This window comes from Scomber japonicus, chromosome 17, assembly GCF_027409825.1.
Source record: "Scomber japonicus isolate fScoJap1 chromosome 17, fScoJap1.pri, whole genome shotgun sequence".
Lineage (NCBI taxonomy): Eukaryota > Metazoa > Chordata > Actinopteri > Scombriformes > Scombridae > Scomber > Scomber japonicus.
Genome location: NC_070594.1, coordinates 8,368,624 through 8,392,589, shown reverse-complemented (window position 1 = coordinate 8,392,589; position 23,966 = coordinate 8,368,624). Strand labels below are relative to the sequence as shown.

At 39.1% G+C, this 23,966-nt stretch overlaps 1 protein-coding gene across 1 annotated transcript in view; it reads right to left on the bottom strand.

Annotated features, from left to right (window-relative positions):
- Window positions 1-23,966, bottom strand: part of nmbr (neuromedin B receptor) — a 72,823-nt gene that overhangs the window by 29,984 nt on the left and 18,873 nt on the right. The window contains exons 2-3 of the mRNA XM_053336470.1: window positions 9,895-10,036; window positions 6,935-7,150 (exon numbers count right to left, since the gene is read on the bottom strand). Of these exons, the coding sequence (XP_053192445.1) occupies window positions 6,935-7,150; window positions 9,895-10,036 (358 nt within the window). The remainder of the gene's footprint in view (window positions 1-6,934; window positions 7,151-9,894; window positions 10,037-23,966) is intronic.

Below are 23,966 nucleotides of genomic sequence, written 5' to 3'. Positions count from 1 at the left end.
CTCTCTGTGGTGTTTTGGGGAAGTCACTTTGATAAAGGTGACGCATCATTGCTTTGGCACCCTTGGTCAGAGGATATGACTGTCTGTCTCCCTAAAGCCACAGATGGGTAACTGTGTTTCCTTGTTTATAGAATGACGAACCAATAGGCTATGCTGAGTATTCGTGGCACTATCTGTGAAGGCTTAGAGACTATTAATGGAAGACAGTTTCACTTTGATTCTCCTTGGCCGAGCTTCAATAATGTCACATCCAGCCTGAGATTTCAGTTTGTGTTTTAGTTCCTGTTTTATTTTGAAAGGTTTTTCTCCTTGTGTGTTTTACGTTGTTTTTACTTCCTGTGTTTTCCCACCCTTGTTGATTTCTTCATGTGCTTCACCTGTGTCTTGTTTTACTCTCTTGTGTCCTGTTTCTAATCACCTATTGTGTATTTAAGTCTTGGTTCTCTGTTCTGTCTCTGTTTTGCTAGAATAAAGTTCTTTATCAGCCTAAATGAGGCCTGTTTGCAGACATCCTGAGTTCCTGAACACTTTCTCCACTGATGAGTTAACCATTCACAAACAAACTCTCTATAACAATTAAGATAATGAATCACAACAAGAAACAATGACAGAAAAATTTAGCTAATTTCCACTTTAACATAGCAACCGACGGAGCGGTGAAGTCAATGTTAGCTTCTCATAGTCAGCTGCTGCATTGCTTCTTAGCATATTATTATTGTTGGACCACAAAGGGTTATTTGGTCTGACTCCATCTGTCACAAAAAATATCCTAATTTTTGTAAAAGGGTCCAGTCGTGTCCCTGAATCCCAGACAAAGAATTAAAACTTTAGTAAAATAAAAGTTTAAGTCACAGAAAATAACCTCAGCAGTGAGTTGAACTCTGCTTGTTGGAGGTGAACCTAAATGGATTCATCAGTAGCAATTATCTGGATTTTGTGAAGGCTTGTATACTAAAACTCTGACTCGTATACAAAATCAATTGCACTTCCCACCCTCTTACTGTTCATTATCCACTGCTTTGTTTTTGACATTTCTCTGACCTCCTGCAGAGTGAAGCAATTTATTTCCTGTTTAATTTCAATGCTGTATGCCAATACTGTGTGTCAGACAGCCTCAGGTCTGATTGATCCTGCAGTTAAATCTCAGAGGAAAATTATAATAGTTTTTATGTTTTCTGTCACAACCTTGCAAGCTCGCAATTATTTTGTTGTTTTGTAGCTGTCAGTCAGCTGCATCTTACAATAAGAGTCAAGCCTGCTGCTGAAGTGGGGGCATTAATGACGTAAATGCAAGTTGTTTTTATTGAGTCATGAGTTTTCTGAAGTACAGAGGTGTTGGTGAAAAGTTATAATCAGAACAAAACAAAAACCAAACTGCTAAAATAAAATTTAAAATATAAATTAAAAATGTGTTTAACCTAAGAAAGCTTTTGTGGCTTAATTTTATAATTTCATTCACGTCTTCTTAAACTTTCTATTATATTTTTTATCTTCTTTGTGTTTTGTTTTCATTTTCTTTTATTCTCTTTTTTGTCCAAGTTAAACACAGCCATCAGCTTCCAAAGCAACCCGTATTAGCATTTTTAGATCAATGTGTCAATCAATGTGGTCTGAAATTTAGCTTTCGAGCTCTGGTGTGTGTGTGTGTGTGTGTGTGTGTGTTCCCGCTAATGAATTTCTTATCTTAGGGGACATAATGAATTAGCTCAGCTCTCAGATAAGATAGCAGGCTTGTTATGTATTGATGTGGGCGTTTGCAGTAAATGCACCAATTCTTTTCCAACCTTCTACAGATGTGAAGATTACCAGCAGATGTGTGAAGAGGCTTTTCCCATTAAAGGGGGGCAATGATAACATCGCTCCCCCTCAAGTAAGGCAGAGATGGCCTCAACTATAATGAGCTGAATGAGGCCACACACACACACACACACAATGTGATGTGAAGAGCCGAGCCACTGAGGGAGCGAAACAATGGAAATTAAATATAAATGTTACAGTACTTCCTGAGCAGGTCTGAGCTCAAGGTGCATGAGAATGTATTCGCTATGCTTCTTTTCTAAATTCATGGGCATTAATCTGCAGCTGTACCAACCTCCACTCATCTGCGTCAATGGTGACTTATACAACAATTTCCTAATCATTTATGGTAATTTTGAAACTGGAAACAGCTGCAAATTGTTGTGTAATCCTGAATTAATTGGAGAAAATACAGATAATTGCTGTTGGAGTTCTATGTGAAAACTTTTGTTGAGTTAAAAAGCTTGAAGCTGAAGTGAAATCCCTGGCTCCAATAGAGTCCCATTCAAAAAGCATCAAATTATCTAATGAAATACTAAGTCAATACATTTTTTCCAACACATCATTATTGTCTCAATCTCTAAATACAGGCCGTCTAATAAGTGTTGCTGGTGGTCATTTTGGAAATTATTGTTCCGTTAACAAGATTTGACATCTGCTCTGTGGATGTTGATTGACAGCTGTGATTGACAGTTGGCTCACCTGCTGCTCTCCCCGGCTCCGAGACTCACACTGAGCCAGACTTTCTGAGCCTCTGCTTAAAGAATAAACTTTGATTTTCTTTTTGTGTGTAATACAGGAGAAACCCAGTTCTGTCAATTGAGTTGCACTGTGTGAGTAACGGAGGCACCAAGTCTTAACAAGACAGTATATGTAAAAAGACCACATCTCTGGTTCTGCTGCATAGATTTATTTTAACTGTCCATCATGTGCCTTACAGTGTTTTTACAATGCTAAAGCAATGGAGGACTCTTTTAGCAATTAATTGTAATTAATTGATTTAAATTGCACCAGTTGAACACTGTCACTGTTTTGCAAATTTTATATTCACAGTAGGTGCCAAATCACATGGGTCTTTCATGAAACTTCCAAGTATTTAAGGACTATAACCCTCCTGTTGTCCTCGAGTCAAAGGGAGGATGGAAGGGAGGAAGAAGGCAGGAAAGGAGGGAGGAAGGGAGAAGGAAGGAAAGGAGGGAGGGAGGAAGTAAGAAGGAGGGAAAGGAGGAAGGAAGGAAGGAAGGAAGAAAGGGAGGGAGGGAGGGAGGGAGGGAGGGAGGGAGGAAGGAAGGAAGGCAGGAAAGAAAAGAGGGAAGGGAGGAAGGAAAGGAAGGAAGGGAGGGAGGGAGGACAGAGGAAAGAAGGAAGGGAGGAAGGTAGGGGGAGGAAGGAAAGAAGGACAAGGAAAGAAGGAAGGGAGGAAGGTAAGGGGAGGAAAGAAAGAGACGAAGGAAGGAAGGAAGGAAGAAAGGAACGAACAGTCAAAACAGACCGGGTCAATTTGACCCGGGAGGACGACACAAAGGATAAAGGAAAATAAAGTGTCATCTTTATGGAGGTATCTTTGTGTACTGGGACATTATAATGTCAAAAGTGGGACAAGTTTGCAGTTGAAAAAACATTAAAGTAAAATGTATCAGCATTAGGATTGAGAGACTGACGGAAAAAAAGAGAGGGTGCTGTGTATTTCTTCACTAATTAGAAGTGATTGTTCTGTGATGGAATAGATGCAAGGATCTATAAATCAGCCAACACCCAGCAGCACAAGTAAAGGAAAAGGTTAAAAGACTTTGCCAGTGTAGTTCTGTAATGTCAATTCCTAGCTCCCTTTGGGGAAACCTTGTTCTAAATAATCATCGTAGACTCCCAGGAATACTTTGGGTAATTTCTCTAAAAGACGTCTGATCCTTTAAAGCCAGCTGTTGACTGCTTGTGTAAATCTATACTGAAGAAACAGACACAGACGAGGGTGTTTTCTAAAGCTACAGAGCATGACACACCGCCCGACCATCAGAGTGCTTTTCACGTTTCAGTGAGCACCTCTGATGATCCTCCTCCTCTCTCAGTTCTCAGCGTCAGGAGTTGATTCACTGTTTGTTAGTCAGCGACTCTCCATTAACCCTGAGTGTGTCGGGGTCAACGTCACTGCTAAGTGTCCCTCAGACCTGCAGAGTCTCACGGGGCTGCAGCAGTGCTCTTCTGTTTTTGTCACTGAGATGACTCCCACATCAGTATTTATGTGTTTTTAGGGGGACGGCTCCAATTAATGGGCTCCACAGAGAATATGAGGAGGAATAACAAGGACAGATGAGATGAAACAGCATAATACAACAAACTATTAGCTCTATTAGCAGTCTTTACCTTTTTAGATTTTCATGAAATCAGATCCTGTTCTGTAGTATCCGAAATAATTATTCACTGTATTTAATATTCTGTAATTCTCTATAATGCTTCCAGTGGTAGCAGCCGAGTCCACCTGGAGTCAGATTGCCTTCACATACAGAAGGGATTCACAGGAAATAATGCAGCGTGTGATCTAGCATTACTGTTTCTGATTTTATCTAATTTAGACCTGCAACAATTAGACCTTTTAATTGATTAATTACCAACTATTGAATTAACTATTTCAATAATTGATTCCCAAATGTGAATATTTTCTGGATTCTTCAGTCCTCTCTGACAGGAAACTCAATATTTGGGTTGTGATCGACATACATTTTTCACCATTTTCTGAAATCTTATGGTCCAAACATCTAATCGATAGAAGATAATCTTAGATAGTTGCAGCCTTAATCTCACTGCTTCACTGTCTTCTCTCTTCACTCTCTCTTTATGATGTATCAGAGCTGTTTTAAGTCACTGCTATGCTAACACAATCGTTCTGATCACCAATAAAAATAAGAAAACTCCTGCAAACTGTTTATACACCTACTGCTGCAATATATAATGTGTATATATCTATGAAGAGACAAGTTGTAAACGAATAAATATTCCAGCAGTATGCGAGACGTCGTGCAGAGACTCTCATTTTTATTCAGATATTGCTGGAAGTGATGAACAGTGAGGAGCATCCACAGCGAGCAGTTAGATGACTCCTGTTCCTGTATCCTGCTGTTTGGGGGAAAATTACTTACAATATGTGCAGCATGAAATCAGATCCATGTTGTAAATATTATTGACTGACTTTGTTATCGAAACAGTGTTGGGATGCTCTGTAGACAGAAACACCAGCTGCTCTTCTGTTGTATTTCTGACAAAGTGAGCAGCTGCAGTGTTAATTCACACTTGACGTTACCACCTGTGACAACAGCTGTCACAAATATGAAAGGATTATAATTTTAAAGTCCAACTGAAATTAAATTACTGTTTTTATCTAGCAAAGCAACATGTGTTCTGTGAGAAAGACGATCAGAAAACAAAAGAGAAACATTTGTTTTAAACTATTGAAACATTGTTCCATCATCCGCGGACATAGCTGGAGTCCTTATTTCCATACAACAGATCAAATTGTTTCTCTTCAAAATCCCCGTCAGCAACACACTGTTCATCCATATAGCTACAACAGTTAGTTTATTTTGTCTCCATAGCCAGCCAGCTGCTGTCAATCAAACACAGACACCGACACATTTCCTCCAGCAGCTGTCAATCAAACACAGACACCGACACATTTCTCCAGCTGCTGTCAATCAAACACAGACACCAACTCTCCCCTCCAGCTGCTGTCAATCAAGTACAGACACTGACACATTTCTCTAGCTGCTGTCAATCAAACACAGACACCGACACATTTCTCCAGCAGCTGTCAATCAAACACAGACACCTACACTCCCCTCCAGACCCTTTGAAGACCACTTTTGACTGCAAAGAGGGATGATTAAATGTGATTTCACCGTACTTCATTTGAACTGTCAACAAGTCTAAATCAATGCTACATCTCACACAGATCTGATAAAACTAATGCACTTCCACTTGAATCAGTTTAAAAACTAAATGACAAAACAGATAAATACCAAAATCAGTAAGGCTGATATCTAACAGCTCGGAGTTTTGCTGAACGCAGATCGAAGCTTTTTGCACCCACACTTTCCACTCCTGTGGCCTTAGAGGTCTCAGCAAATATTTCAGCCATGAGGGAGGTTTAGTGGAGGACTGTGTCAGCCAGGGTGAGTAATTACTTTACACCAGCTTGATCTTCACAGATGGAAGAGAGGTCAGAGGGAGTCGGGGAGCTGAATTATTAAAGGCCTGACAATAGCAGGTCAGATCAGGTGTACATGATCAATGATGGAGAGGCACAGTGGGGAATTACTGCTGTGTCTCTGAGGATTACCGTGTTGTTACTTCACATGGTAATTTTAGTATAATGTAAAGTTAAGGATTAATTCTGTCAGTACAACAGCAGCGTCAATAATGCTCTGAGTTTCTCCTGTATTACACAAAGTTTACACAGGCTACGAGATGAAAGCGGCACGCTAGCAGAGCAGCAGGTTCAGTCCAACACTGGTATATAAACAGGATGTGTTCAGGTACAATGTTGAGTGTAGGTCATCTGTGTTTTGGCAGTACTCAGAGTTCAACACAAAATCACTTTAGTTACACACATAAAATGAATGAAAACTGACTTAAAGCATAAAAAATAGGGTCTGAATCATAAATACACACAATCCAAACTGGAATTATGCCTCTCTGAAGATATGCTCTGTAAACTGTTGCAGAAAAGGGTGTGAGGGTCCTACAAATTAAACAAGCTAGGTTTGAACATCAGGATAATAAAACAGTTAAAAAAACATAATCTATCCCAAAGTTATTCTACAGCTTGACAGCAACCCCAAACTTAGAGTCAAAGTCATATAGAGCTATTTTCAGCAACAAGAAGAACAAGGAGCCCTGCAACAGATGGTTTGGGCCCCCCCGCAGAGCCTTGATCTCAATATAATAGAGTCATTCTGGGATTACATGAAGAGACAGAAGCGGCAGAGCCAGACAGAACTGTGGGAAGTTCTCCAAGACGCTTAGAACAAGCTGCCAAGTCTACCTGAAAGACTGAGTGCAGGTGTACTGAGGAGAACAGCTGCTGTTTTAAAGGCAAAGCAGCTCACAAGCATAACATTCATTCAATTATCCAGCCAGTGGTCACCTGTCTCTTGGTGTGCTCGCTGACTTCCCCAGGCATGTCGTGGGCGCTCTTGATGAGCGTGCGGGCGATGTGGTAGTAATACACGGAGATGATGGCCAGAGGGATCAGGAAGTAAACCAAGAAGATCATCACCGAGTGGATCTTAGGATGCATCTGATTGGACAACGGGTACGGCACGCAGTTCACGAAAGTCACGTTACTGTTGTCCCTGTGACCCTGAGAGGCAGAGAAGGAGGGAATGAGAAGAAAAGAAGGAGCGGAGACAACAAGTATAAATCAGGTGGGAAAGTCAAGAGAAAAGAAGAAGAAGAGAAGAAGAGGATAATAACAAGAAAGTGGTGAAGAAAAGAAAAGGGAGGAAGAAGATGAGAGGGGAGAACAAAAGGAAATGAAAAGAGATGGAGAGGAGCAAAGCAAAGAGGAGGAAGAAAGAAATTGAGGAGAAAAAGCAAAAAATGGTACATGTAAATATGGTAAGAGAATGGACAAAAGAAGAGGATAGAGATAGAGAAGTGGATAGAGAGAAGAAGAAAATCAAAGGTGAAGGAGAAGAAAGGAGAGGAGGAGTGAGGGAAGGAATCAAGTGGGGCAGGATAAGGGAATAGGAAACCGGAGTAAAAAAGGAGAGAAAGAGAGGAAAGGAAACAAGGACAGGGGAGAGAAAAGAAAAGGGATAGGAAAAGGAGGAAGATGAGAAAGGAAGAAAAGTCAAGAAAAAAGAGGAGGTGGGTGGCAACAAGAAATTGGTGAAGAAAAGAAAAGGGAGAAAAAAGAGGAGAGGGGAGGACAAAAGGAAATGAAAAGAGATGGAGAGGAGTAAAGCAAAAAATGAAGTATGGTAAATGAGACAATAGAAGAAAGAAGAGGAGGAGAAAATAAAAGGTGAAGGAGAAGAAAGAAGAGTGGATTTACAAAAGAGAAAAGGAATCCAGTGGAGAGAGATAAGAAGGAAAAGTGCCCAAAAAATAAGAGCAGAGGACATTTAGAAAACAAAGGAGAAAAAAGGAGGCATAGAAAAAATAAAAGGAAAGAGGAGAGGAGAGATAGAAGAGTGACATTACAACACATCAGCAAAGCTCATAAAACAGATGAAAGAGTGAAACGGAGGCATTTCATAAACTCATAAATCTGACGGTAAAAGAGTTAATAGCTGTCAGGGGGGATGTTTGTTCATCTGGAGGGAAACTCTCCGCTGAGACGCTGCTGCAGCTTCATCCTCTCTGTTAGCGAGGAGAGAAACGTACAGGAAGTCCAAAACATCTGAGCATCAATCTAGACATCTAGCTTTTTATTTATCTAACCCTCCTGTCGTCCTCCTGGGTCAAATTGACCCCATTTCCTTTGACTGTTCCTTCTTTCCTTCCTCCTCCCCTCTTTCTTTGCTCCCTCATCCTTCTATCCTTCCTTCCTTCCTTTCTTCCTTCCTTCCTCCCTCCCTCCCTCCCTCCTTTCTTTCCTAAACTCCTTCTTCTATTCATCCTTACTCCTTTCCTTTCCTTTCCTGCCTTCCTTCCTTCCTCCCTCCTTTCCTTCCTTCCTTTCTTCCTTCCTTCCTTCTTCTCTCATTTTCTTCCTTCCTTCCTTTGTCCTTCCTTTCTTCCTTTCCTTCCTCCTTCCTTTCTTCCTTCCTCCTTTCCTTCCTCCCTTCCTTCTCTCCTAAATTCCTTCCTCTTTTCATCCTTACTCCTTTCGTCCATACTCCTTTCCTTCCTTCCTTCCTCTGTCCTTCTTTCTTCCCTTCCTCTTTTCCTTCCTCCCTTTCTTCCTTTCTTCTTTCCTCCTTCCTTCCTTCCCTTCCTCCCTCCTTTCCTTCCCTCCTTCCTTCCTTCCTCCCTCATTTTCTTCCTTCCTTCCTTCATCTTCCTTTCTTCCATTCCTCCCTTCCTTCCTTTTCTTCCTTCCTTCCTTCCTTCCTTCCTTCCTTCCTTCCTTCCTTCCTTCCTTCCTTCCTCTCTCTTTCTTTCCTCCCCATTACCTTCCTTCCTTCCTCTTTTCCTTCCTCCCTCCCTCCCTCCATCCCGCCCTCCCTTCCCTCCTTTCTTCCCTCCTTCCTTATGATCACACTAGCTGTTTCTGACTGATTGACGTCTTTTTAATCATTTTTGGACAACACAAGAGGGTGATTCAGTTTTCTACTTCTTCAGTTCCTATTTCCTTTCAAGTTGTTATTATTATTATTCTTTTCAGCCTTTACTTGGAAAGAGAAAGTGCAGAGATGCAGGAAATAGCATTCTGTCAAACAAAATAAAACAAAACCAAATTAAACATTGATTTTTCATACTGAGTTACTACGGTAACAATGGCAACTTTAAATGTCCCTGAGCTCAGCCTGCATGAAAGGTAACACTTTCCAATTATCCCATTTAGCACCAGGCAGTCTACAGTTGAGATCAATATCACAACACCTGCAGCTAATGACTGTGTGCATTATTGCTGATTAACTAATGCATAACTCCAGGTGTCTTCACGTGTCTTTCTTTGTCAGACAAATGATCCGAAGCTCCAAAATATAATCAATTTATAAAGAAACAGTGAACAAGAGGAGAAGCTGCAACTAGATCACTTTTGCTTCATGAAGCACTTTAAAGATCAAAATATTAGACATCATATATCAAAATTATTGTCAGTTATTGTGTTTATAAAACTACAGTTTGGACTTATTTCATATTCAACAGCAAAACCCTGAAAGTAATTTAGTTTGTTCTTAATTAAAAGCTTGAATTAGCTGTATTAGCATAGCCAAAATCTGAGTATTATAATTTAGGAATCAATATAATGTAACAAAATGTCATAAGATAACAAATTATGATCATATCCTCATAATCGTATCATGAAATGTGACCAAGTTCAGCCTCAAGATGGTTAAAGAGGAAATCTGGAAGTTTTAAATATATCATATCATATCATCATCATCATCATATCATCATATCATCATATTAGTTGTATTTTCAGTGTTTTACCGGCATGGAAACAACTTGTGAGAAAATAGCCTCAGGAACAGCCAGCAGGACAGACACCAGCCAGATAGAAACTGCCTTCAGACACGTCCAGAAGACAGCGCTGGACGTCTGGATGTCCATCGGGTTCACTATGGCCTTGTACCTGACAGAGACAGAGACAGAGACAGAGAGAGAGAGAGAGAGAAGTATGATTTAAAACATCCAAAAGCCAAACAGAGCAACAGATACCGTGCATCACAGTGCTAATCCATCCAATCCACGTTTCACTCTGAATCACAAGTAACCTTACGAAAGTCAAAACATTTAAAACATAATAATAATAATGAATAGATGGAAATGGAAAATGCCACTTATTTAAAGTACAGTGAATCACTTTTAAGTCTCCTGCTCAAATCTGTTTTTTTTCTGTGATGACATAAAATAATTTAAGATTGCTTGTGCCCCTGTCTTCCCTTTAGGAGCACACTGAGCCTCATTTTTTTCTTGTATGTATTGTTTAATATTGTTTTAGATTGTAGTGTATGTAATGAAATGCTTTACAAACATAAGCCAATGCACATAATTAACAGTAAACCAATGGAGTAGCATATTAAGAAGGGATTTAACTATATATTATAGGAAATTACAATGTTCATCCATGAGCAGTATAAAGTCAAAACATTTAACCCCTTATTTAAAGTACAGTGAATCACTTTTATGTCTCCTGCTCAAATCTGACTTGTGCACATGTTTTTTTTCTATTTAAGATGAAGTGCTTGTGCCCCTGTCTTCCTTTAAGGAGCACATTGAGCCTCATTTTTTTTTTTTTTAAGTAAATGAATCTACTAGTATTCTTTAATATTGTAGTGTATGTAATGAAATGCTTTACAAACATAAGCCAATGCACATAATGAACAATAAACCAATGGAGTAGCATATTAAGAAGGGATTTAACTATATGTACCAAGAAAATTACAATTTTCATCCATGAGCAGAATTAAATATGTTGTTATCATCAAATATGAGAATAATGGACCCCAGGAAGAGTAGCTGTTGCCTGGGTAACAGCTAATGGGGATCCAAATAAACTAAACTAAATAAAACTAATTATTTCCGCGTGACACCTGACTGCTGTTTGAAACACAAACCAACATCCTGAACAGAGTACTGGAGTACATTTGTGTGTGTGTGTGTGTGTGTGTGTGTGTGTGTGTGTGTGTGTGTGTGATACTACCTTGGTGTGTGTGTATTAACCAGTAATGTCTTTAAGGTCCTTCAAAAACCTGAACCCAGTGCTCCCTTAGGACATAAAAGATGCTGCTGACTACAACACCTCACATTCAGTTTACTTCTTTACTTTATGTGTCAAAGCCTACGGGCCGGGTTATGACACACACACACACACACACACACACACACACACACACACACACACACACACACACACACACACACACACACACACACACACACCAAACCAGGTATGATACCTTACAGCAGTTCTGTTCCTGCCAGCAAAGGTCAGTTCCCATGGTGCACTGCTGTGGCGCACAGCAGCAACAATGAACCGTGATCATCCACTTTATGTGACCTCTCACCTTCTAAAGCTTCAGGGAGAAATACACACCGCCTAATACATACTCAGTCAGTATGTGCAGCATCCTACCAACCAAATAAAGTATCACCAGCAGACTGTTGAAGTTTACAGTATGAACAGACTAAAGGCATTTGGGAGCAGTTGAGTATGTCCAATAAAACTCATGCTGCATACTCAAAATCACACTGTGCAGTTGAAACACACTACACACACTCATTTTGATATCATACTTAGTATTAATAGTACATTAGTATGTTATTCTGAGCACAGCCAAACAGTCTACCTACACCTACAGGTTTTTTTCTTCATGTGTTGCTGAGAGACTCCACGCTTCAACCGACCTCCTCTCACAACAACTCCACACTTTTATTATTCTGCACCTCACACAGAATAATAAAAGCATATTTTGGCTGAACTTCAACATGGATCAAGGAATAAACAGATTAAATTAGACTTCAAAAAGGCTGCCACTGTAGATATCCACATTAATAAAATGGTAAAAAACCATTATGAAATGAGTCCGTCCTCCCTCATCATTTTTTCCTGGTCTGAAACCAAAACATAAATCACTGAATAATTATATCATTTCTCTTCTGACAGCATTAGTTGCTCCAGGTGCTTTGTTAGTTAATGAGAAACTCCATCAGCCATCGGACAGCTGCAGATCGGAGGACAAAGAGATGAGACAATGGGACATTGTCACTATATTCATAATTATTCTTTACGTGTAATTGTGGAGCTGCATTTTAAATTCCTCATTAGGCAGATAATCTGATTCGGCTGGATGGGGACAGAACAGGACTCAATTATACCACCGACTACCAGCCATCTGTTTAATGGAGCTGAGGCTGCTTTTAAGACTTCTACTTCTACTTAAACCTGTCACTTTCCAGCAGAAGAGACCCGCATCCACATTAAAACACCAAAACAGGTAATTCTCCTCCTACTGAGCATGTGCATAGAGGACAGATGTCAGGAATATAATAATAAAGACACAAAAATATAGAACAAAGTAAAAAAGACATAAAATGAAAAGAATAAACAATGTAGAAGGTTAAAAAGACATAAAATGGAAAGAGGATAAAAAACAGTTTACAGGTTAAAAGCCAGTTTAAAAAAGTGTGTTTTTAGGAGTGATTTGAAGGTATGGGGGTCTGTACAGTCTCTGATGGGTTTGGGGAGTGAATTCCAGAGGATGGGGGGGTGGGGGCGGCAGCGGTGAAAGCTCTGTCCCCCCAAGTTCGGTGCTTGGTCTGAGGGGGTAGGGCAAGGAGATTTCCCTCTGAGGATCGGAGGGCACGGGAGGGGGTGTAATGGTGGATATAACAACACATTTCTACAAAACTCAATTTTCCTCGTACAGGAAGTCATCATTTTCACATCACCCTGGAGGACGTTTTGGAATATATCAATTTTGGGGGGAGTAAAACGCTGCTTCAGTCTGGACGGAAGTCAAAAAGTGAGAGAAGATGCATTCATGAGTTTAGCCTGAAAAATCCACATTGAGAGAAAAAGTTTTGAAGGCATAAGGCTTTTTTTTTGCTTGTGTTTCACTTTGTTTAAATTCAGGCTTTTCACAGAGTCACTGCATGTCTTCAACAACATGTATGGGTTAGGGTGGAGAAGCACAACCATTAAAAAAAAAAAAGGAAAACTAACTGCATTTACTCAAGTGATGGGCTTTGGATGGATGGATAGATAGATAGATAGATAGATAGATAGATAGATAGATAGATAGATAGATAGATAGATAGATAGGCAGGATACTAGGAATATTCAACACTTTTATTACTTTATGTATGTATCGTTTATATTTTTATCATAGATAGATAGATAGATAGATAGATAGATAGATAGATAGATAGATAGATAGATAGATAGATAGATAGATAGATAGATAGATATACTTTATTGATCCCAAGCTGGGAAATATTACAGTGCAGAATATAAAGAACAAACTATACATAATAAAATAGCAAACAATATATACAAAAGTATATACAACTGATTGGCAGTGTTGATTTTAGTGCAAAGTAAAAAGTGTGCGATGTGTGTAACTGTGTGTAGAAAGGTACTTTTCTTGAGTATTTTCAATTCATCATAACTCAAAGGGAAGTAGTGTGCTTTTTACTCCACTACATTTATTTAGCTTTTTTTTAAACATTTACTTTTTTTTTTTACCCTAACCCTTTTTTCTAAACTAAACAAAGATTAGATTAAAAACTGAAAACACATTTGTGGATCAGACCGTTTTGTTTTTTTTTCTTCTTTCCTCTCCCATTAATCCTCTCACGACCCCTCAGATTAATCTAGTGATTCTTCAAAGGGGCCCGACCCCTTAGGTTGGGAACCACTGGACTAAACTAACTGTATACAAAGTAGTTACACAGTAATGTTAAGTTAAAACAGTGCAGAGCAACATGTGCGTCTCTCAGCCTGGTTGATGCTTGCATGAGACTGTCAGGATGTTGAATAGTGTTTATGCCTCTCTGACCGTTTCCAGAACTGATTTCATGACTGGAGTTTGTATTTCCACCAGAATATTACACACCGATGCTCTGTCAGATCTCATTTCGATAACTCAACACTCGAGTACATACTCTTCCTGCTGTATATTAGTCATAGATACAAACGGGGTCACGGCGAGGTCGGATCAGTCGGAGGTTTAATTCACAATGATTCATTCAGACTGTTTCATACACTTCTCATAAATCTTACATCAATGTGCTTTAACTCACTTTATGTTTAATTGATGTAGTGCTTTATTGATTATTAATGTCACATAAGAACTATAAGTTTTCAGTTTTATCCCCAGGCTGTACATTTTGGCACATAAAATCCGAGCTGAGTCACTGATGCAGATGTTCTTAAAGCAGTAAGAATGTTAAACACATGTTCGACTCAAATTAAACTTTATTTATGAAACACCTTTTGTACAGGTCTTTTGTCTTCATTGTCATTATACGATATAAAACAAAACTTTCAAAGGCATAAAAGGTATAAAAGAATAAAGCTAATAAAAGAATTAATAGCAGCAATTCAATAAAATGAGTGCAATGTCAAAAAGATCAAATCAGGGAACACAAGAAATAAAAATGCAGTAAAAGTAAATTTGATAAAAGAAAATATAAAAATATAAAAGATAAGATGGAGTTAAACTTTCTAATCAAACAGCAGGCTGAAGATGTTTGAGGTTTACAGATTTCTAAACTTTCAGCTGCTCCAGACTGTTTAAAGTTTAAACAGCTCGGAGCACAAAAAAAAACAAAAAAGCTAACCGTTTCTGAGCTGCACTTCAGAACAAGTAAAGAGACGCGTACCAGACGACCTGAGGGTCCCGGTTCATACATCACAAGCATGTCAGACAAGTACGCTGCTGCAAGACCACGAAATGCTGAAATAATTTGAATAATTAAAAAATCGAGACAAAAAAAAAATATATATATCTAAAGAGTTGAGAACTGACTGATGATGTAACCATGGAGATGTAATGATTATAGTCTAAATATGGATTTCTGAGGCTGGTACTGATATTTGAAGTGTTTAAATAATCTGATAGTGATTCTATGTTTATGCAACCCATGACATTTATAAACTTTAAAGACCAAGAAATGTATCACTTGACATTTATGCACTTCAATTTCTACATATTTATATGCTGATTTATACAATTGTAATAATGATGAAAGAATGTATGAGCAACAACAAGATGATCCGATGAGGAAAGCCTTAAAACACTGTTGAGCATTTCATGATTTATAAAGCATGAACATTCCCTTATTTAACCCTCCTATTGTCCTCAAGTCAAGGAAGGAAGGAAGGAAGGAAGGAAGGAAGGAAGGAAGGAAAGGAGGGAGGATAGGATGGGTGGAGGAAGGAGGGAAGGAAGGGAGGAAAGGAGGGAGGATGGAAGGGAGGAAGAAGAAAGGAAAGGAGGGAGGAAGGAAGGATGGAAGAAAGGAGGAAGGAAGGAAAGGAGGAATGAAGGAATGAAATAAGGAAGGAGGGAGGGAGGAAGGAGGGAAGAAAGGAGGAATGAAGGGAGGAAAGGAGGGAGGAAAGGAAAGGAAAGAAGGAAGGGAGGAGGGATGGATGGAGGGAAGGAGGGAGAAAGGAAAAGAGGAAGGAAGGAAGGAAGGTAATGGGGAGGAAAGAAAGAAAGAGAGAAGAAGGAAGGAAGGAAGGAAGGAAGGAAAGTAGGAACAGCCAAAACAGAACCTGTCTGCAAGGCTTTCCTCTCCAAAGGAGCATTAAAGGACAAGTTCACAGTTTTTCAAATGTCTTAAACCAACAGCTGAGCGCCCATATGGACACAGAAGGAAGATTTCTTTGCTGTAATCATTCCTGCTCTTCGTGCTAGCTATTTAAAGGACCCCCCCCCCGCCTCAAATGTGCTTTCTATGTAAGTGATAGTGTCCACACAGTCATAAAGTGTGAAAATGCATTTAAAAGTGGATGTGAAGCTTATATGAGGCTTCAGCAGTCTTTGCGTTGTATCACACAGATATCAAATGAAATCAACATATAAAGTCCATCTTGCTTGAAGTGTGTGTGTACTTGTGTGTACTTGTGTGTACGTGTGTGTACTTGTGTGTACTTGTGTGTACTTGTGTGGAACATATTTTGGGCCTCACAGTTGATGCTCCAGTTCATCCCAGAGGTGTTAGATAAGATTTAGGTTTAGGATTCTGAGAACACCAAACTGGGAAAACTATTTCTCTGTGGAGCTGGTTTGTGTCACGCTGAAACAGAAAGGGGGACGAACACAAACTGCTTAACACAAAGTTTAATATATTAAATACTGAAGAATTACGAACATATGGGCCCAAAACAGGAAAAACAGGAAAAACAAACCTTCACAGCAACTTTTATTTCAACCCTTTAAGACTACAATGACCCTTAATATTGTGAAGCATAGCCCCTCTACAGTCTAACCCTCCATTAGAGTCCCTCAGGATGTATTTTCCACTGAGAAGCTGTTGAGTGAAAAGCTGCAATGTGTACCTCTCGGGTCAGGGTCCAGGTCCAGGGTCAGTATCTGTCTGAATGGTGCGGATATGAGGTAAGGTGCATGCCCTCTCAGATAACAGAAGTTATTGCCTGAGATATATTTTATTTGCAGCCTCTCAAAGCTGGAACATGGTCTGTAAAAAAAAAAAAATGCTCTTCTGTTTGAAGTTTTGGAAGTTAGTTTCTTCCACTTTTGATTAATTTGGAGCTGCTGTGTCAGTATTATAGAGATACTACAGCAGTATGAAACAGGTTAAACTACTTTGTTACATATAAACTAGTTATTTTAACTTTTATTAAACTATATCTGACCCGAATGTACGGAAGCGTATTGCATTCACTTGAATAAAAAAAAATCCGTTTTTTCTGAGTAATTTATCTTTTGGTCTGTTTTTCGAGGTAATTATTTCTCTCCTGTTTTTTGGAGTCATTTTTCCTGTTTTTCAGGGTAATTATTTTTCTGTTTTTCGTGGTAATGTTTTTCTCTGAATTATCGAGATACTTCGAAATCTCGCGAGAACATCCAACCTGTAGCTTGTATCCATGGAGCCAGCTGATCCTGGAGAAACATTGTCCAGGAGATCTGAATGAGCTTTCCATCTAAATGACTTAAAGACAGGACGATCTCCCAGTGTCTTAAACCCAGATCAAAGTAAAACTTGATTAAACTAAACAAGCAGGTCATGTTTGCTTCCATTACATGGAGCTCTCAATAAAGAGTGAATGTGTCCAATGTTTTGAATGCTCTCTAAACTCTAATTAGAAAATCAGAAAAAAATTACCCCAAAAAAACAGGCATAAAAATAAATTAGTCTGGAAAACAGAAATAATTACCTCGAAAAACAGACCAAAAAATAAATAACTCAGAAAAACCAAATTTTTTTTTAAAGTGAATGCAATACGCTTCCGTATGAATGTTTTCAGCAAAGCCACAAACCTTTTACTGTCCATCACATGTGGCATTTTTGGTACTAAACTCAAATCACAGCTTCATAGGAAAAATGTGTTTTGGAAAAGATTGATCGGAGCAAACCACTCCTCTGCCCCAGTGAATAAGGCATGAGTGTGTGTGTGTGTGTGTGTGTGTGTGTGTGTGTGTGTGTGTGTGTGTGTGATGAATGAGAGCACCAACATAGTCAGGGCTACAATATCGTCTCTTTATGCACTGAGAGGATCATTGTCTTGTTTTAAAGACACATGGATGTTTGTTTTTATAACAACTTCACAACTTATATATTATAATGGGATGAGTTCAATTTAATGAGATAAATTGACTTCATGAAATAACTAGAGTGTTGTGTTATAACTAGAGTGAAGTGATGTGTTGTTATTAGATGAGATGTTTCTTGTAAATCATCTGATATCTGTCGTAATGAGAAAATATCTCAGAAGGAAAAATAAATAGAGCTTAAAAGGTTTCTCAATATAACAAGAAACTGAGCAAATATTTATTTTCATGCTTTTACATTTCTGATTATATGAATGAATTTGTCATTTGCTTTTAGTGTTACAGATACAACTTTTATCATGCACGTCTATCATTCTCAACACCCAAATACAGCTGTTAGCATTTGCTACAACATCTGTTCCTTCCTTCCTCCCTCCTTACTCATTTCCTTCCTTCCTTCCTCCCTTCCTTCCTTCCTCCATCCCTCCTTCCTCCTTTCCTTCCTTCCTTCCTTCCTTCCTCCCTCCTTACTCATTTCCTTCCTTCCTTCCTTCCTTCCTTCCTTCCTCCCTCCCTCCTTACTCATTTCCTTCCTTCCTTCCTTACTCCTTTCCTTCCATACTCCCTTCCTTCCTTCCTCCCTCCCTCCCTCCTTACTCAATTCCTTCCTTCCTTTCTTACTCCTTTCCTTCCTTACTCCTTTCCTTCCTTCCTTACTCCTTTCCTTCCTTCCTTCCTTCCTCCCTCCCTCCCTCCTTACTCATTTCCTTCCTTCCTTCCTTACTCGTTTCCTTCCTTCCTTCCTTCCTCCCTCCTTACTACTTTCCTTCCTTCTTTCCTTCCTTCTCTCCTTACTTCCTCCCTCCCTCCTTACTCCTTTCCTTCCTTCCTTCCTTCCTTCCTTCCTCCCTCCTTCCTCCTTTCCTTCTTTCCTTCTTTCCTTCCTTCCTTCTGTCCTCCCTCCCTCCCTCCTTACTCCTTTCTTTCCTTCCTTCCTTCTTTCCTTCCTTCCTTCCTTCCTTCCTTCCTTGACCTGAGGACAACAGGAGGGTTAAAATGAAGTGAGCAGCTTGTCTACATTTCCCAGCAGATATAAAACTTGCAGGAAGTAAAGAAGTCTAGAAGTATGATAGTGCGTATATATATATATACATACAGCCATTCATCAAACTCTACTCTGTCATGATGTGATTCAGAGGAGCGGCAAAATCAGCACAACTATCAAAGGGTTGAATGTTTATCTTCAAGGTTTGTGCAAAAACAGACTGAAGAGCGTCTCTCTCGTTCTCTCTGTGTGACTCATCGTCCGCATATGTAACGTATCCATTAATCATACTTGTTTTCTAAAAAAACCTTTATTAATTCAAAGAAGAGTGACGCTTCCTGCTGCACTTTCATTCACAGTCACACACACTGAGAACAGGAAGCTGGTGGAAACACTTTTCTGCTTTACGTCCTGCTTTAAAGCGGCTCCACTGGCCTTGCTCAGAGGCACGTCATTAGCATTAGCATCAGAGGTGTAGACGTGTGTGTGTGTGTGTGTGTGTGTGTCTCTCTGTGTGTGTGGGTCTCTCTCTCTGTGTGTGTGTGTGTGTGTGTGTGTAACTTCAGGTCAATCTGTGCCTTAGCTGTTAATATTTCTCGTGTAGAAAATTAAAGTTTCACCCCTCAGGTGGTGCGAGAAGAGGAGTCAGAGGTTCATCAAAAATCCTTCCAGGCTGTCTACATCGGATTCATTTCAACTACATTTTCTGATGATTCATTTTTCATAATAACAGCTGTCTACATTTGCTGCATAACAACTAAGGTCTCACTTATGCTTCACACTTGTGTAACCCTGTCTCATAAAATTGAGAAAGGTCTCTGTGCCGCTGAGGATGTGAACAGATGTGTCAGAAAAAGGATGAACAGGTCCTGGACACGGTCTGGCTTACTACTCATTATAAGGTTTTAATCTCCTATAAATAACATTCATATATCGTTAATGTGTCATTTCTGCCTGGATTATGTTCACTAAGACTTTGTTTTACTACTTGGACCATTCTGTTTATTCTATTTTTATTGTTTCTTCTTCATAACTTCACTTTTTATGTCTCTTTTATTCCTTTACTCTTTTACTCCTGGTTTTACCCACTGTATTTTATAGTGACTTTATTCTAGTCTTTCCACTTCCTGTTTTTATTTTATTTTGTTTTTATTTATTTATTTGTTTCCTATCAAATAAATACTTCCTATTGTAATCCTATCTCTGTTGTTTCCTCATTGCAGATTCTTGAGAGTTATGAGTTATGAGTTATGATAGCGTTTCCTGAGTTCCTATTTTTAAATCATTTCCCGTGTTTGATGATTTATTTTTGTTTGTTTGTTTGTTTGTTTGTACGTGATGTACGAAAAGTTCTATACAAATAAAGTTTGATTGATTAACCAGCTTAGGTAACAAAAGCACTTTGGTTTCTATTAGAGAAAAACTGCTTTTCTATTTTATTATCAAGCCGTAACATTACAAATATGTGATTTGTGATATTGGACGAGTTACGTGTGGCCCTGAATGGAAATGAGTGTACACTGCTTGTGGCCGTGTTTTGTTTCTCTCTCTCTCTCTCTGTCTCTGTCTCTGAGTCTCTTTCTGAGTCTCTCTCTGTCTCTGTCTCTGAGTCTCTTTCTGAGTCTCTCTCTCTGTCTCTGTCTCTGAGTCTCTTTCTGAGTCTCTCTCTGTCTCTGTCTCTGAGTCTCTTTCTCTCTCTGTCTCTGAGTCTCTTTCTGAGTCTCTCTCTCTCTCTGTCTCTGAGTCTCTTTCTGAGTCTCTCTCTCTCTCTGTCTCTGTCTCTGAGTCTCTTTCTGAGTCTCTCTCTCTGTCTCTGAGTCTCTTTCTGAGTCTCTCTCTCTCTCTGTCTCTGTGTCTCTTTCTGAGTCTCTCTCTCTCTGTCTCTCTCTCTCTGTCTATGTCTCTGAGTCTCTTTCTGAGTCTCTCTCTTTCTGAGTCTCTCTGTCTCTGAGTCTCTTTCTGAGTCTCTATGTCTCTGAGTCTCTCTCTTTCTGAGTCTCTCTCTCTCTGTCTCTCTGTCTCTGTCTCTGTCTCTGAGTCTCTTTCTGAGTCTCTCTCTTTCTGAGTCTCTCTGTCTCTGAGTCTCTTTCTGAGTCTCTCTCTTTCTGAGTCTCTCTCTCTCTGTGTCTCTGTCTCTGAGTCTCTGTCTCTCTTTCTGAGTCTCTCTCTCTCTCTCTCTCTCTCTCTCTCCTCTGCTGTAAGACCTCCTGAGCACCAGAAGTTAACTGACCATCAGAGAGAGACATTGAGCAGCGGGTGAAGTCAGACTGCTCTCACGGCACAGTTTTGGAGTATTTCGTACTACTTTTCTTTCCTCTATGTTTTTGTTATTTTAGTTTGTGTTTTGTTGTGGTTGAGTTGAGCTAAATTTTCATTTTTGATAGTTTAAGGGGATGAGCTGAGAGCCCACTGTGCTGCTGACTCAGTAGCTTCCCCATCTTTTGTTTCTTTCGGCAGGGGTCTCCACCTCCTTTTGTTTCTTTACTTTGTATTTCGGGTATTTAATTGGTTTCAAAATAAAGTTTTCCTATCTTATGGTTATATGTTTCGGCCTCCAGCTGAGCCTTTATTTGTTTGTTGCTCTACAGATAAAATTTACTTGACTTGAATAGAAGATATTTTTTTGTGCCAGCAGAGTAAAGAAAGTTACAATAACAGATCCTCTAGGGGGTTTGATTTAGTTACCTTTCCTCAGAAGAAACTTTTAGGTAAAATGTTCAGCAGGAACATTAAATCACAACTATAAATGCTACCCTGATGTCTTTACGAGTGCTGCTGAATTGTCATTTCGTTTTCACAGAAATGTGGATTCTCGTCTCATGCCAGCTGTTTCTGTTCGGTCTCTCCGAGGTGCTGAGGAGACTGTTTTCATCTGCTCAGTTTAATCATCGTCGTCTGAGGCTGAAATTGGTGCTGAGGTTGGAAATGATTTGGTGTGTAGATGAGTGTCGGTTTGATCATGAATCACAGCAGATACGGAGGACAGAGGTTGTGTGTGTGTGTGTGTGAAGCCAGGATGTCCTTGTTACATATCTCCATGCTTCTAGATGAGTATCTCAATGTATTGTTACTTTATAGCCTTAATTTCTTCCTTTAAGCCATTGCCAGGAATCTCAGTAGGGGAGAGCTGCCAATGTTGCTTCATTTTCTATTCTCTTGTTTTAGTATCACAGCCTTTTCTCTTGGGGAGTAGTCTATTTAGTATTATGGGTTTGTTTCTAATTAGGGTTGGTTGTTGTTTTATTTGTGGGGCGCTCCCTGAAGTTAAATTTATGTTTCAGTAACAGGCAATAAAAAATATAACTTCTAAACAAACTGACTACTCATATTCATCTAGTTATAAGTTACTCCACTTTCCCTCAGACCACCAATGCTTGATTATTGATGTTTTTTGGATGTTATAATTGTTATATTGTTGTTGATTTAAGTTATTAACAAATGAGACTCAATGGATTTATGGTAGCTTGGCCTAACCCTAAATTATTCTAATAAATTGAGCATTTTTCCCAAGATGGCCAACTTCCTGTTGGACTTAGGGTATAGGTCCAAATGGCGTTTTTGTGCATCTGGATATGATACATAAACTTACCGAATTTCATTCATCTATGTCAATTGGGAAGGCTGAGGTTCAATTTTGAAATATTCAAGGGGGCGCTATTGAGCCAATTAGTCACACCCATCCCATTGAAGTATATAGGATGTTAAATGAACACACTCCAGACGTGTGCGTTGAGTTTCGTTACCGTGGAGGAATCCTTTGCCCAGAAAACTGTAATCGTATTTCATGGTGTTGAATGTGTTGTCATGGCAACGGTATTTGATGATGGTGATGGGTCATGAGTTGCAGAATGTAGCATCACCAAGGTCTTATGTCTCAGCTGAGTCAACCCTAACCCTAAATTATTCTAATAAATAATAGTTGAGGTCTGGTTAAGATGGCCACAAACTTTCAGGGTCATATAATCACACTTTTATACCCCCAGCCATCCTCCTGAAGAAGCTTTTTACAGTAACATCACACTATCTCCTGATTTGCGACTCTGAGAGGCAACAGTCATAATTTAGATGACCACAAAAGGTCACTTGCCAGGAAAACATAAACATCGACCCGTGGACCAGTAATCGCAGGGTTGGCTAGTGTCCACATGTCAAAATATCCTTGAGAGAGACACTGAACCTGCACCTGGCATGGCAGCTGTGATGGAGAAAAGTTTGAACTGAGAAAGCAACTTTTATTAATAGAGCACTTACTACTTGAATAACAAATTTCCTCAATAAATAAATAAAGCTAAACCCTCACATAGTGTTTATAGTCTGATCCGTCACAGAAGTTCCTCACAATTAGTCTCAATAACAAACTTCTGAACCACAAATCATTCATAAATACCTCATCAGTCACAAATAAATGTGAGATTAATCCTTAATTAAGCTTTCAGAGAGCAGAAAGGGTATTTTTTCTTTAGGAAAAAACTATATAAAAACACTATATAGTGGTCCAATGTTTCATAAGACAGAAGTAACTATTCCAATAAAAGATATTAAATGTGAAGAATAAATATTTCTGACATTTTGGATGAATATATTACCTTCTTTCTATATTAAATGCATCAAACTTCAGGCTAAAAGACAAAAATAAAATACTTTTTACTGATCTGAGATGTAAAAATGGGTCAATACTGTATTATACTTAACGGTATATAAGAGTCAGTGTTCCAAGAAGAGCCATTCAATATAAAAAGAGAGTTCATGAATAGAATATTTTTCCTTTTTAACTAATTGACTCCTTAACTGATTTGATCTCAGTGTCACTTTAACCAGCAAAAGCGACAAAAAGTGAGAAGCTTGTGACCTGAATATGTTGTATGCTTTTCTTTTGTAATAATAACTTGTGTGAGTGGAGCTAATACATGCACTCAACCAACCTAAGTACCTTTCACTCTTCTGCACCCTCCCCTTCTCCCTGTGTGTCATAGTCGGCTTTTCACTCCACCTTTGAGTGAAGCCATTAAGAACATCATGGACACAATTTATGCAGAGGCAGAAAGTTCTGAGAGAGAAATATTTAGTTAAAGTATTACAGTAAAAGTACTGCAGTATTATGAGTGATGTAGTATGCAATATTACAGTAAAAGTAGTGATATATTATTAACTATGACATCATTAGATTATTAATAGTGAAGCATCAGTGTTAGAGCAGCATGTTACTGTTGTAGCTGCTGGAGGTGGAGCTAGTTTATACTACTTTATATACAGTTAGCTAGTTTATACTACTT